The following is a 16052-nucleotide window of genomic DNA, read 5'->3' as shown; positions in this document are numbered from 1 at the left end:
CAAGTGAAATTCAGCTTTGGTGTATTACTCTGATATTTAATGAAAAACTAATGAAAACCTATTTATCACTTGATTTTCCGATCCAAAAGATAGATTATCCTAAAAAAAATCACTACACCTCTGCCTCAAGCCAAAAATCAGAAATCCGATTCATTCCCAACTGCCATTCTTTAATATAATCAATAAATTGCATGGCATTTCTGACCTGGGATGATATTTGTGAAGTTTAGATCAGGCACCAGTTTAATGCAACTCCCATGCTTCTCCGGACAAAAGACAGCATATTACCACATTCAATTAATCAAATTGACAACTGTGAAAAAAATCTTACTGGTCTGACATCCCCACATGAGTTGGTAAATTGCCGTGCCAAGCCAAAATCCAGCATGTAACACTTCCTACAGGTGCTAGGAAAACGTCCCATTGCGAAGTTAGACTAGGAAGAAAAACAAATACAGATAGGTAGATAGATAGATATACACACACACACACTTCAGTATGTGCACTTATTAATGCAGTAACACAATGATAGAAAATCCATGTGTTATGTATTATGTATCATGTATTCCATGAGCTGGAAACTGAGTGAGGACTTACAGAGGTAATTCATTCTGAAAAGCTTCAGTACATTTTCTTATTTGCCTCTATAGATTAACATTCCATGTTAGCCCTTTAAAGAAAAATTCTTCAACACTGCTAGTTTATAATGTTTGAATATGTTGTCTGAATCTGTTCAAGTTTTTCCCCACCAAATCCCCTTAAAAAGGATTACATGATATAAAAAAAGATAAAGCTAAAAACAAGTTCTATGAAATGGAATTAAAACTACAGATCTGAGCAAGATGGAAGTTTAATGCAACTAACTCTAGAGAAACTACTTTTCTTTTTCCACTAAGTGAAACAGCAGTACTATTCTAAGTAAATCTGAAATTCACAGCTGCTTCAATGTCAAAGGTAAAAACCAATCAAAACCATGAATTAAAATGAGTGTAATCAACATTATTTTTAAATGGAACAATTTCAGCATTGCCTAATTCATCATGAGGCAAATAACCAAAGATTTCAAGATTTCAGCTTAGCACAAAGTTTGCTTTTAGTATAATCCATCTAAAAGATATATAATGAAAGATAAAATGGACTTGTATTTTCAAGTCAGGAAAACTGCATGCTAGAAGAAATCATGCCTTCTTTTGCATGTGTAAGTCACAACTTAACTCCTAAAGGGGAAGAAAAATTCTTTCTTTTATGAATCTAACATATTGACTCACATTGCTTTTTACCCTGGCTCAACATTTAGTTTTCTGTTTTTTTTCTATTCCTTAACAGCATTCTCCACTTCCATCCTACTTGAGCCCATAGACTCAGAGATACAGCTAGATAACAAGATGTCCCCAGTCCATCCTGCCAGCCATAAAGGAACACATTTCCCTCAAAACTTGAATTGTTTTCATCATTAAAATTTTGCGCTCCAGCTAACTCCTCCTCACCTATTTCACTTGACATTCACTGCCTCTGAGACCTTTCCCTATTAAATGAAGTCTTGAGGATGGGTCAAGGAGAGTACAAGTTTCATAAAAAGTTGCAAGGAAGAAGTGACGAAAATGAAAATTGCCTAATGCACAAAAACTTATCAGAGGTTTTATGTAAACTTCATTCAGCTGACAGGAAATTTAGCTATATATGCCAGATATAACCAGCCATATTTGCATCTATTAGAAAACTAAGATTTACTTATTTTTTCCTCATTTACAAATTTTGAAAGTTCAGAGTTCTAATGGTACTGTTAATACAGAGCAATATTAAAAATAGCCTATGTAATTTCAGATATAAATTCAAAGAAAAACAGAAAAATAAGAACAAACATGTGATGCTATCAGGAAGGCACTGTTCTCATGACATTCTGACAACACTCATTTTATTAGAATTGCACAATAAAACAATTGAATAGTTTTCTCTTACAGTCTGTCTGTTCTTTCCTTGTTTGCTGTAAATATATTAAATCGCAAAAAACAAGCTATTAAAGAGCTTATAAAAACAGTCTACAGTTAGTATCTATTCTTTTAGATTTATTATGTGAAGATACTAATTGCCATTAGCCAAACCCATTATATCATATCTCATGGCAAATACTCTTGATTGCATGACGCTACATATAAGAGCTGGAAGTTTTAACTACAGAAGATTGCAAGGAGGCCTAAGTAACTGGAGACAATGATGACAAAGACCGAAGTTATTGTTGTTGCAATCCAACACTAATTAATAGAAAAAAATCTGTCCTACCTGATGAATAAACATTCAATTTTCTGTGTCTCATCATTTTTCATTTTAACATCTAGTATGGAACTATTCTTATTTATGCAGCCACCTAATGACCACATATTACCTGCCTGTTTTGATTTTAACGGGCAGACTTACCGGTTTTATGTCCCTGTGCAGGAATCCCACAGAATGAATACTTTCAATAGATTCCAAAATCTGCTTCCCAAGCCGCAGAGTGGTACTAATTGTGAATGTTCCTCGAGACTGGCTCCGACGCAGGTCTGCCAGGTTCCGACCCTGATCAAATTAAAATGACATTTTCATAAAAAAATTCTAATACCAAGATTCACAGATTAGCATAAAGTCTTCCTACTTCTTCTTTAGCTGTTTATGGTTAACCACAAAATACTCTCATTACCTGTTTTCATATTCAAGGATAACACATCTCACCTAAATGTAATGAGTATATGTCCCCGAGTATCTCCAACATTAAATTTAGAATCTATTTTTGAAAATATGAATCTTAGGATCTTTCTGGTCCATCTTATTTATGAGTAAACTAATCTCTATTAGAAGACTAGTATATACACTATTGGTTAATGTTATGTCTGTCACAACTGAAAGGCCACTGAGAAAATGCTCACAAAGGCTTCTTTACACTCACCTCTTGAAGGACAAGTACATAATTTATTTAATTATACAGTATATCTTGGATGACTTAACCAAACAGATGAAATATATACTATGCAGGAAATACACCCCCATGACATCACAGAACTGTTGGTCTGTCAAAATAACAGATGACCAGCAGTATGAACTAGAGCACACTTCTTTTTCCAGTATTCGTCTTCACCAAGATGATAAAGGATATTAATCCCACAACTTTAAGTGCTCATCATCCATTTTATCCCTTTTCACAGGAACAATTCTTTCAGTAAAGTGAATTAAACTTGCAAAGGGTATTTTTTCACTGTCGTCAAAAAAGCCAACAAAATGCACAGACTAATATATCATGTTTTAGACTATCTTCAAGTGAAGACTTCAAAGGAATGTGAATTATCTCAGAAGACATCACAGTTCCCTCTTTCAATAGTCAGGTCTTTATGAGGATGCAAACTTTCTCCTTTCTGAGAGAATTATGGAAAGGATATCAAACGATAAAGATATAAGGATATGCTCAATTTAGGTTTGCTCACTACTATGCATCATGATCTTTGAGGTTTTTTTTTAATTTGCTATCCTCTAAAATTTTACTGGTATTTTCATATATGCTTGGCTAACAAACCAAAACACACAAGTAAACTTTGAGCTCTGTTTGATACACTAACCTGCAACTGCATGACCACATAGTTAAATCTGTCATTCCTTCCACATCCAATGAATCTACAGACATGATCTTTTCCTGAGAGAAAAAGAAGCAAATTAGCCAATAATAATGACATTCTGTGGCTTACCCCTTTAAATATCTAGCAAATTACTGGAAGAGATAGTCATATTTCTTTAGACATGTTTGATAAACTAAGTCCCTCATAGTTCAATAGCTGTAAAACCAATGTCAATTGTATCCCCAATTAAATAAAAGTTTTCTTCGATAAAATATGCAGCCCCACCACAGCTATCACTCTTCCATAAGACGACATGCATGGCAACATGCCTACATGCCCACAAATCTGCGGCGCTTTGGATTGGGAAAAAGTTATTCTCTTGCAAAGCTGATGGTTTGTTATAGACAGTATTCCTAGCCACCATTCCTCTTATTCTATAAGCTGCAGCTGCTGCTCTGAAAGAAAACAGTAGTAGTTACCTGCAGGTCATGTTTTCTATTTAAAAATTTGTAGAAAATGTAATTCAACTAATCTGATTTATGAATATTTTTCTCCAGAATATGAACTTTGCTGTATAGCTACAAAAGATAAATTCAGCTCAGGTACATTGAAGCAGAGATAAAAGAACTGTAATATTTAGAAAAAAATAAAAATCACAGTGTGGTTTAAGCCGATTTTCTTTAAAGCCTCTTCCTGCCCTATGAGCAAACTGTGGAGAAGAGGGCTAGTCAAAAATAATCTCCTTACTATCCTTCAGTTGTAAGTCAAAGCATGAGATTCCCAAGTAAACAGAGAAAAAGGCAAGCCAAAGACTGCAGTAGGGAAACAGAAGGGGAATGTAACCTCATTGTCATTTCGATATCTGTGTTCATTGACTTGGAGAGAAGCTGGGATCCTTTATTGACTGCATACTATGACAGGACAGGGAACTATAGGGTTTAAGTCCCTAAGGCCATTTACCTTATCTCCTGACATGGAAGCTACAGCCAAGAGAAAGCTGATGGTCACAAGTGGACGCTAAATCTGTGTAAAATTCTTGTCACCTAAGGTTTCTTTCATGAATTTCTTCACTCTGAGGATTAGTAGAATGTCATAAATAGAAAAAAAGTGGTAGGAAAAAAGCAACTAAAAATTTCAAAAAGCTCCTTTCAAAACACTATTACTGCTAGCTACAGATCTGGGGGGACTTTTTTTTTATTCCTACATTCATAGCTCCATCAAAACCCTAAAACTGGGCCTACAACTTCTGAATATTCTCACTTGACAGGAGGGTGGTTGCCTGTTTATTGCCTCCTTTCCTGCCACACACAATTAAAACAGATAGGCCCACTTAAACAAAGAAAATGGTACAGGATTCAAAAGTAATTTATTTTTAAAAAATTATTTTAAAAGAAATCTGTACAACTTCTGCAAACACATAAGTGCTAAGCTGTAAGTATCACTGCTTTTCCTCCAATTTTTCCTTCTACCCATTTATTTAAGACAGGCAATATTTACAGACAGTATAACTTTATGAAGAAAAGGATTTGCAGCAAATTTGTCAAGATGAAATTTTGTATATTCATCACTGCAGTTTCCAGTTAATGAAGTCTCATCTCAAATATCTGTGATTCATTTTACAGCCACTGTGGGTGTGCTGAAGGAACATCTTCAGAGAAACATAGATTAGTCAGATTTCATCTGACAAACTCAGTAAATGCCCAAAACTCAGTTTGGTTAGAGAAACCCCATTTTAACTGGAGCAGCAACTCTAGTTGTGTGGTAAATTCTCTGGAAACTAACTTTTATAAAAATCTGAAGAAATAGGAAAGGACAGAAGTAGGGCTTGTACACCTTATGCAAACAACACGATCCTCCGCCACCCCAGCATGGCTATGCACAGCTATTATACCACTGCAGATACCTTCAGTGCCTTTTTCCTCAGCGAGATAACAGTATTTTCTCACACCAGAGAGGCACACCACTGGGGAGCGGGGGAGAAGTTGGTAATAGGCCGCAGTGAACAACTATGCCCTTGACAAGCTTCCTAGGGAGGGTATGAAGCCTACATACCATTCCCCAGGCTGCAGTGTATAACTACAGCTAGCTTTTCAGACTACACCAGATGCAACCCATCACTAAATTATGCTAGAGAGCTCTAAATGAGTGAGGGAGAAGTCTGTAAGGTTGTGTGAGACAGAAACCAAGTGAGTGAGTCTCACTCTCACTGAGTGAGATGTGATAAATCTGTCTTCTCCCATCTGACTGTGGGAACAGATGGCTTAACAACATGATTAAACAAAACAACCATCTGTCACAGCAGATTTCTTCTAAAAAAAGAAAAATAAAAGCAGAGATTAAAGAGTTAAACAGTATTCTGGCAAGAATAATCAGGAGACAGCATCATTGGGGTGGGGAAATCAAAGATGCAATTGATGACTATTCTGTAATAAATGGCTGTTTCAGTGAACATACTCCTCCTTCATAATTAAGAGAGAAGTCATACAACTACTAACGTGTTTGAGCATGTTTTGCTAGATCAGTGTCTTACAAGAGTTTCTTTGAAGTTTTTCGTTATTCACTGTACTTCATACCTACAAAGTCATGACTCATTTCACCTCCTCAATTAATGACCACCCTGGTTTAATTTTCAAAATTCTGAAAGGAAAAATAATAAAAAATAGTACATCCCTGCACTTCTGCCAATAGCTATTCTCATTTCAGTTTTACAGTTTCTGTGAAATAAGATTCTAATTCAGAAACACTCAAAAGCATGTTTATAACCTTGAGAATGCACCTAGCTCTAATAAGGACTGGAAGAGCCGTTTTGCTGGATTGAGACATATTACACCTATTTAATTCTTTGCTAAAAGCCTGTTTCTTCATAATTCTCCCAGAAATTGTTCATGATAATTTTTTTTAAAAAAAACTCAGATCCACACATTAAGAGAATTCTGAATTACACTGTCAACTCACTGCCTCTCATTACATACTATTCATAGATCAAACTTTCCAAATATTTGCAAGAAAAATTATTTTCATGACAATTACATTCCTTCATCATTTATGTCAAAAGTAACTAGAGCACCTTGAAAGTATGAGAACATAAGGCCTTTGAGAAAAGGATAGTAATTATATACATACATATACACATACATACACGCCAAAAAGGGATAGAAGAACAAGATATAAGTTGGTCTCAGAGGATGTATGCTATTAGAAGGTTGTTACAGAAATATTCTAAAAGAACTGTTTACAATTTTACCTGCTCTGAATTTGTATGAAAAAAAAAAAACAAACTTGTCAAAAATAAGAAAAATTTCTGCATGGTAAATGAAGCATTTAATAAAAAAAAAATTCTTCAAAAAGCAATGATAAAGTTGTTTTCTACTCCCCATTTTTGCCCATTTTTCTTGACTTTCTCTCCGCTTCATATTTTTAGCTCTTGCACACTGAAAACTTGGGAAGGTAGAAAAATTAATGGAAATGGCTCCTAGAAGCCAAGATTTTATGTAAAGCATAAAATGGTCTCCACCATAATCTTATTTAATAAAAGTCCTTTAGGTATGGATAAAAATATAGCCATGTAAAAATAAAGTTACGTATCTGTGCAAACTATAAATCTCAATACATGCAAAAGGTTCAACCTTGACCCATCTCTTACTGTTGTCACTTTCCTGATCATAGAATCTTTGTGTTGGAAGGGACCTCTAAAGGTCATCTAGTCCAATCCCCCTGCAATAAGCAGGGACATCTTCAACTACATAAGGTTGATCAGAGCCCCATCCAACCTGACCTGCAATGTTTCCAGGGATGGGGCATCTACCACCTCTCTGGGCAACCTGTGCCAGAGTTTCACCACCCTCATGGCGCTGAAAAATGTCTTCCTTAGATCTACTCAAAATCTACCCTCTTTTAGTTTAAAACCATTACCCCTTGTCCTATCCCAACAGGCCCTGCTAACAAGTCTGTCCCCATCTTTCTTATAGGCCCTCTTCAAGCACTGGAAGGCTGCAATAAGGTCTCCCTGGAGCCTTGTTTTCTCCAAGCTGAACAACCCCAACTCTCTCAGCCTGTCCTCCTAGGAGAGGTGCTCCATCCCTCTGATCATTTTTGTGGGCCTCCTCTGTACCCGCTCCAGCAGGTCCATCCATGTCTTTCCTGTGCTGAGGGCTCCAGAGCTGGACGAAGGACTCCAGGTGGGGTCTCACCAGAGCAGAGTAAAGGGGCAGAATCCCCTCCCTCGACCTGTTGGCCATGCTTCTTTTGATGTGGCCCAGGATACAGTTGGCCTTCTGGGCTGCCAGCGCACATTATCTACAATGTTCCCAATCTAAAACCAGAGCAGTTACACTGTAATGTGGAACTTGCACAGCAATGACTAAAGGTCACCTCTAGTGTTACTATCACAGAATCACTCTTTTTTTTTTTCTTTGTTGTTGTTGTGGTGGTGGTGGTTTTTAACTGCGCAAGAGAATAATAAGACATAGAAATTAAGGAATAATATTTAGATTGTTTTCTCACAAGGAAGGTTGGCAAAAGAGATCCTTCTGAAGGTCTCATACAAAATCAGTGTTTCAGTTATATAAAACCTTCTATTTATTGTTTTCTCAGAGAAATAATATTGAGAAAATAAATAACAAAGATCTTTATTTGGATTATTTGCCTCATTGGATCTGTTGTTCCGGTGTTTCATTACTCTGCTTTTTTCATCTAGACAGCATTTCCTATGATTCAGTAGAACCAGAGACTCCTCTGCAGGAAGACTTGAGTTGTTAAAGGAATTCTACTCCCAAAGAAAGACTGATAAGAAAATTATAACTTCTGTAAGGCCCTATGGCAATTATTCACAAATCTTTTGTTTCATTATTTCAGCAGGTATTTTTGGTTTTCAGAAGTATTTAAAAATATTTTTTAAAGTTTTACTAAGAGAAAAGTATTTTTGTAACATCTTAACTCAAACTTCACTAGATTTAAATTCACAGTAGAAAGTTATAAGGCACTCCAGTTATGCAGTCATACATAAGGCTATGTTTTTACAAATACATTGGCATTGTAGTGCTACCAAATTCCAATATTTTATTTCAGTTAGTAATATTTCCCTTATTACTTCAGCTGCTTCACCTATACCATTTTAAAGGTGCTCGTTTTTGTTAAAAATATAAACAAGCCCATGTGTGCAGAAAAAAAAAAAAGGTGAAAAATTAATTCTGAGCATTTAAAAACCCAGGAGTTAGACAAATGTTTTCGAAATCTATGATTGGTAATACTGAAATTAACTATTCATCTCTGGACTAGAAACTCTAAAATTCAAAGAAAGATAATATACAGTCCCTGAATCTCCTTGCTCAACTATGTAATATTAGATATTTTTGTGAAATTCTTTAAAAAAAGATATAAATATAGGAACAGATTGTTAACACTGTAGCATGTGACACGCTTGCCCTCTTAAAACTATAGAGGCTGTCGATTTCTGCTGCAATGTGACCTTTACTGCAGATTAGGCAGCACCATATGTCATGCAGATTTTGTTTTATTCAGACTAAGAGTTTGGAAAAGTCAGGCTGCTGACAGAGACAGATGTATTTGACAGAATCTTCCAAATGCAAAATAATTTTTTTAAATAAAAAAGTCACCCTTTAAACTTTCTTTTTATAATCTTATGTTGTGAAAAGCAATGAAGGGAAGTCACTGCATATTTATCTGTATTGATAGCTTCAGACATTAAAGTATTTAAAGCTACATCAAAAGTGATTACTCAAAGCCGTGATTCTAAATCGTCAAGGACTTGAACCCTGAAAGTATTTCAGGACTCTACATGCCAATAATTTTTTTTATTCAAGGTTTTTTTTTGTTTGGTTGGTTTTTTTGTTGTTGTTGTGTTGTTTTGTTTTGTTTCCCATTTCAACGTTAGAATTATTCATGGCAATACTTACAAAGGCAAAGAAATACAAATATTCTTATCCTGGATGCTATGTGAAAGACCCACAAATACTCAGTGCTAGATAGTACAGAAGAAAAGTGACCATCTTAGAAGGGGAAATACAAAGCTAACACCACCACCACCAAAGTCTAGAGCAAGAAAAGGTAAGAAGATATGGATCCAGAATAAGCAACAGCTGAGCATAGGTTTTGCAGTAATTTAATCTTTTTGCTCTTCTTTTTATTTTCATGTCATCTTGTTTCAAAGAAAAGGTTCATTGTAGCAAAACTTTCAGAAGCTGAAAGAGCTTCTATTCCACTTTTAATAACCATTCAGCAATAACCCACAGAACATGGGGAATATTTACTCAAACTATGACTAAATAGAGATTATAATGATTTTTAAGAAGATACACTGACATCTACTTCTGGCATATCCAGGGTACAGCCCTACCTTGCAATTTCTTCAACACAGCTACTTCCATTTTCAGTACTTGCTTTGGCTGCTGAGCTGATTCGACCTTCAGTGCAACATTTTCCCGAGTAAGCAAGTCCAGTGCATCGTAAATTTCTCCAAATCCTCCACCTCCTATTTTCCTCAACTATATTGGGCACAAAAAGAAAGAATAAAAACAGATTTAAAGGAGGGGAGAAGAAAATAAAGGAAACAAAACATCGATATTTCTTTGCACTGCCTGCCATAGTGCAAATGCTGTTGTATTACTGATAGATTTTAAAATAACAAGAGCTACTGAATAACCTACAAAGGTATTGTTAACCACAGTTTTGAAAAGAATCCTAGGAAAACAGGTTGATACACCTGATCTCCATCTGCACTAAACTTCTTGTATCTAGAATTCTATTTATACAATAGAATAGTGCACTAGCATTCCCAGCCTGAATCTGACCAAAGTCAGCATGCTGAATAAAGTCTTTCCCCAAACAGAGGAAAATACTACTACCAGAGGCCGTCAAATACAAATGCTCAGTGATGTTTTTAAAATATGCCATCTTTTTTCAGAAATACACACGCTGAATACTAAAGGTATAAAAGTTCTTGGACTTACTGAAGAGAGACAGCATTTTCTATTACATGCAGTGACTTATACATAACAGCTAAATCATAAATGATAAGAAATGGCTAAGACTATCTTTGAATATATATTTTAAATGTTACTCACATATACTTACGGTTTACCAATACCATTCTTACCAACAGACATACTAAAGAAACTTGTCCCACTGAAAGTTTCATCCACGTTAGAGGTAAAAAGAATGCTCCTGGTGTATTAATTAGTTTGCACTATATTCAGTGCAAATATTAATAGTTGTGTTTTCACTCTGCTTTAAACGTTCACAGGGAACAGAGGCTTGTCTGGCTTTCAGTATCAAAAATATCAATGTATTTCATGTAACGCTTTCATATGGTGATCTCCCCTGTATCTACCATTCTAAAACTGATAAAAGAGAAAAGGAACAAAAAGAACTTACCCTAAGAAACACACAATACTGTATTTTTACCATATTCTACCTTGAAAGAACTGACATCGTTATCTAAATGTAATTTGAAAACATACAGTTGCTAAGGTTATATGACCACACTGTATTAAATGTAATCTAAACATTTTGGGGATCTAGAGATCAGCAACATGCTAACCTATCTCCAGATTCTGAAATAAATCTCATGTCTCCTAGCCCAGACAATCATCCATCTTACTGAGAAGGAAAAAGAATGTTTGAAATAGCCTAGGCCCCTAAGAATAAGGAAGAAGGTAAGAGATAAAATATTCATATTGTTTACTTGCATTTTTCAAGTCATATCACACAAAATTTTTATTCTGTAAGATTACAACAGTACTCAGTATTTCATCATGCATTTTCTGTACTGAAGATCTTTTACCATCGCAAGCAACTGCTATTTCAGTATTCTTAGGATGAGGAAAATATGGTCCAAGATACGTAGCATTATCTAGATTACTCACTTCTGGACGATTCATTGCCAGTTTTTAAAAAGTGCATAGGATAAACAGCATACCACATTTTCAGACCTATAGAACTAACCCACCTAAATATCTGCTTCTAGTGCAACACCTATTGACTACAAATTCACATGCTCATTTCTTTCTAGTGAGCACACTAGCTGTTAGCAAATGCAATCTCCTCCACAGGTTGTATGCTTTCTCTGGAGCAGCATAACATGCATCCTACCAACACAGGCTTAAGCCTGTTACTTTTTAACCTACATATTTCAAGAATTTAAAAAGTTCAAGCACAGGGTATCACAAATCCTGAATAAGAAGTTTGTGTCTTTGGACATGACTTGTTTAAGATACTACTCAGGTAAGAATCTATGATTAACTCTGAAATAATGACAAACTGTGAGAAATAGAAACCTTTCAAGTCCGATGAAATACTCAATGTAACTTGGTTATGTTCAGATGTATTTTATATATGCAGAGTGTTAGTTCTTACAGAAAAGAGAGATGTGTCATCTACATATTGGGAAAAATAGCAAGTTTTATCAGGATTATATTTTTTTTTTTATTTTGGTTTTAAGTATGTTTGTATCTATGTACATCTCTTGATGTAGTTTCATGACTAATTTGGCCATTTTAAGTCTGTGCTTTTCCGTTCCACCTCTTGGTCTCGTAATGCCATTATCTTGCCTGAGCTCTGAGCTATTAACAGGGCTCCAACAGTTAAACACAGGCATTGATCTGACTGTAGTTTTCAGCACAGGCACAAAGATTTTCAGCATACTACAAGCACAAGAAAGTGAGAATGCATGGTGAAAAAGGTGAGCGGGGAAGAAGAAAGAGGTGACACAGCCATCCTCACCCGTATACAAACTTACAGCACTTTATCATATAACTTTATTTACCACCTTTGAGAAACGGCCAGACTGAGAAAGACTGCCTTTGAAGGGTTTGTTTTCTTTTCCCTCCTTGTGTGCTTAAAAAAATTTAACAAACCAAAAAAAACCCACCACAAAACAATAACACACCACCACACTAATATGATAAATGGATCAATTTCTATCCTCAGATAAAGTACACCAGAATCATTAGCATACATCCAATAACGACATCAGTCAATAATTCCAGGCACAAATCAACCTCTCTTTGTAGGGGGGGGGGGGGAAATTGCCACACCCTTTGTCACTGGGTCACACACCACATTCAGCAATGAGCCCATGTTTTTCTTGGTCATATTTTTGTTCCCAACACCCCTGTAGAAGCCCTTCTTGTTGCTTTTCACATCCCTCACCAGTTTCAACTGCCAGCTGAACTCTGGCTTTCTTATATATTCAATACAACGCACAGAGGCCATGTCTCCATATTAATCTTGGGCAGTCCACCCCTGTTTCCACCTTTTGCTCACTTGCATTTTGCTTTTGAGTTCAGGAGTTGGCTGTTCAATAATACTGGACTCCTGTTATATCTGCTCAAAATCTTTTACCTTGACAAGGACCACGTTACCCTCATTTACACCTGCACCACATTCTCACATTTTGTACATTAATTTCCAGCTTCTCTTCTTTGCATTCAGCATCTCATACCCAAACTCATTCTCTCTATCCTCTCCATTCTTCCACTCTTCTCTCTATGCATGCTTTAAGTCTGAAGCGTACAATTTCCAGTATGTTTTATCTTGGTACTTTCACTTAAGACTGCATATTGAATGACATTCTTAAACCTACCTAAAAACAACTATTGTTACAATCAAGTCTCTCCAAGTCAGAATTATAATAAGTGTTTCAAAGGGAAAAAAGAGGGACAAGAAAAGGCATCGACAGAGGATAAAAACAAATGCTAATAGATACAGAGACCAAGGGGAAGGGAGGCTGTCAATGAGGAACAAGTATTTTATGTCTTTTTCCAGGAATGTCCAGGTTAAAATTAAATTTAATTGAGCATAGTTTTTTTAAAATGCTCGTGTCCACCTATTCCAGGTAGGTGTTCATGATTACAAAGACCAAGGTCCTGAACAGCAAAAATTCTGAAAACTGAAAAAAAATTTCAGCTGCAAATCTTTACATAACTTCTAGAATGTGTACATTTTTTTCTTAAACTGGTTACAACTAAATATCATTCAATCATAATACAGAGCTGCCACTCTTCAATGGTGGAAAAAAAAGCAGGATATTGGAAGAGTTCCACAAGGAACAATTGGAAGTACTGCTTCTGGGGGAACAGTACTCATCGTCACCAAAACTCTAAAGTCCACTGGTTTATACCACCTCATCTTTCTACACAAGGAATTTAATTAAATTAAATTTAGAGGGATTTAAGTCCTCTACTGCTTCAAGAACACTAGCAAAAAACCTCAATACTTCATAACCTAACAGACAGTATTGATTATGTTAAGAGATACGTGTCAAGCACTAAGGAATTTCTAAAATTTGCATGCTATTTTATTCCACTGGCAGACTGTCCTATGAAATACTAAATTCAAAAAGAAGCATATTGCCTTAGACGCCACCAAGAAATCCTTAATGTTTGCTACAGAAGTTAAGAAATTGAAGAGTTACCCACAGACAATATTTGGCACTTATCTACCTGTAATACTTGATTTGGAAAACATGCAAGTTAAAATGTATAATCGCATGAGATGAACAACAGCCTACTCTCAAAATTTCCAAAAGACACCGATCTGGTCATCATTCTACATTACACAGGAAAGAAAAGAAACCTGAAGAAAACAGGACTACGGTTGCACTTACCAGACAACTGAGTAGTTTTGTGGATAGTGATATATTAGTATACCATAATCTATTTATAATGCTATTTTATTCTATTTGAACTGTCTCAAGACTATACTCTTGGTTTTTACTTCACTGCAATATTGAGATGCAATATAAGAAGGTATTTTACAAATAGTTACACTCTAAAGATAGCCTTTTAGGTTCTATTTACACAAAGGGAAATATAAAGGTTTTCTACACAAAGCCAGTATCAGTTTCCTATAGTTTTAACTGAAGGATAGGGCACAAGATAGTTGAAATTATTTTCTCCACATGAATTTGAAATGAATGATGAATCTGTGTCTTCTATACTCAGTCTCACAGTTTTAAATAAAATATTGAAATATGGGAGTATATAATACATAATATAAAGCAAAGATGGTACCAAAAAAAAAAAAAGTGATTCAGTATCCACTCACATCCTACTAAACACACAGAGATACCCAAAATGTTTTATTATGAAGTGGCTTTTTTTTTCTTCTTTTTCCCCCCCCCCCCAAATCTCAAAAAAAAAAACCCACAAGCAAAAAATTCTGAAGTGATTGGGGGAATGGTTAAGGAACGATTCCCAGCAAAAATAGTTTCAAATGGATACTACTTCCCTCTAGATGTAAATCTAGCACACAATCAAATGGATATCAACCAGCTGGGAATAAATCTATGCTACAAAACATAACAAACAAAAATAATTTCTAATTGGAAGAGCAGCAAGGTCCTGAAAGACCTTCCTATAAGAAGTAATAAATCTCACAATCTGACTAGTTTCAAGGGGGTGCCTAAGTAAGTTCCAAAACAGACTGACATAATCACTGCCTGATTAGGTTCAATATACTAACAGGACTCTTCCAGTTGTGCTCTGAACAGGCACTAAGTCAGGATTTAAAAGTCTTCCTAGGCCCTTACCAGAAAAAAAACCCCACCTTAAATCCATATAACTTCTTTTTAAAGTAGAATAAGAGAAACAAGTGGTTTTAAAGTACTTTCATCATTTAACATAAGTACTAAGAAAATGTGTATCTCTCAAGAATGTTGAAACATATTTCAAAGCACAAACTGCTTCTTTTTAAAAACATGTTTTAAGGAAGAAAACAAATTGCAGGAAGGCATACTCACCACCTTCCATCTTTCTTTGACCAAGATTCCCACACTGAGGATGTCAGGCTGCTCCCCTCCTCCACTCATTGCAACCTCCTGACACGAGAGAGCTGCTATGCAAAGTCTATGTCAGTAGAAACCATCCAGATCCCAGGAGTGGATTCCATTTAACCAGTGACTGCAGAAACAGAGCAGAACAGGATTAACAGAATAACATGAAATACAGGAAAAGATTGTGTTTCTCACCTAGCATCTTAGCTAGTTTTTGTATCCCATAGTGACTTCTGTTGGAATTCTAGCCAAACAACTTCCAGCACAGAAAGGAATTCAATTATATTCTTCGTTATTTTTTTAACCTGCTCTCTCTCAAACCTCCAAGCCCAATGTCAAAATAGTACTAATAAATATAAACAGAGTTATATTCTGCAGGCAGTTTCAAATTTCTGTAAATCATAATTACATTTCATTTTAATAACAACTTTAAAAATCTAATTAATAATTTACTAAATGATTGGTTAAGTAATCAATAGTAAAATACAAGCTTGAAGTAATATTAACCAAAAATTACAAAATTAGAAATAGACATTTAAATCAGAATTGTAGTTTAATTTATTGCACTGCATACAGACATTTTACAATGTGTTTCATATAGCTAGGATTACTTAGGATTAAATATGTCTAAAGTACGATTTTATTGGTTTGTGTCAGGGTACAAATAGCTAAAAGGA

At 35.4% G+C, this 16052-nt stretch overlaps 1 protein-coding gene across 1 annotated transcript; it reads right to left on the bottom strand.

Moving 5' to 3' along the window:
* Positions 1–331: 331 nt before the first annotated feature.
* On the bottom strand, positions 332–12815 carry LOC104627023 (tau-tubulin kinase 2-like; the record flags this gene model as incomplete). Its single annotated transcript, XM_010295105.1, has 5 exons — positions 12660–12815; positions 9940–10087; positions 3588–3661; positions 2416–2556; positions 332–436 (listed from the first exon to the last, which is right to left on the bottom strand). Coding segments are annotated over exons 1-5 (624 nt in total), but the record flags the coding sequence as incomplete, so codon positions are not given.
* Positions 12816–16052: the final 3237 nt, after the last annotated feature.

This window comes from Phaethon lepturus, unplaced genomic scaffold (assembly GCF_000687285.1).
Source record: "Phaethon lepturus isolate BGI_N335 unplaced genomic scaffold, ASM68728v1 scaffold259, whole genome shotgun sequence".
Taxonomy (NCBI): Eukaryota; Metazoa; Chordata; class Aves; order Phaethontiformes; family Phaethontidae; genus Phaethon; species Phaethon lepturus.
Note: the sequence above shows the minus strand (reverse complement) of the source record. Positions and strands in the feature narration are given on the sequence as shown.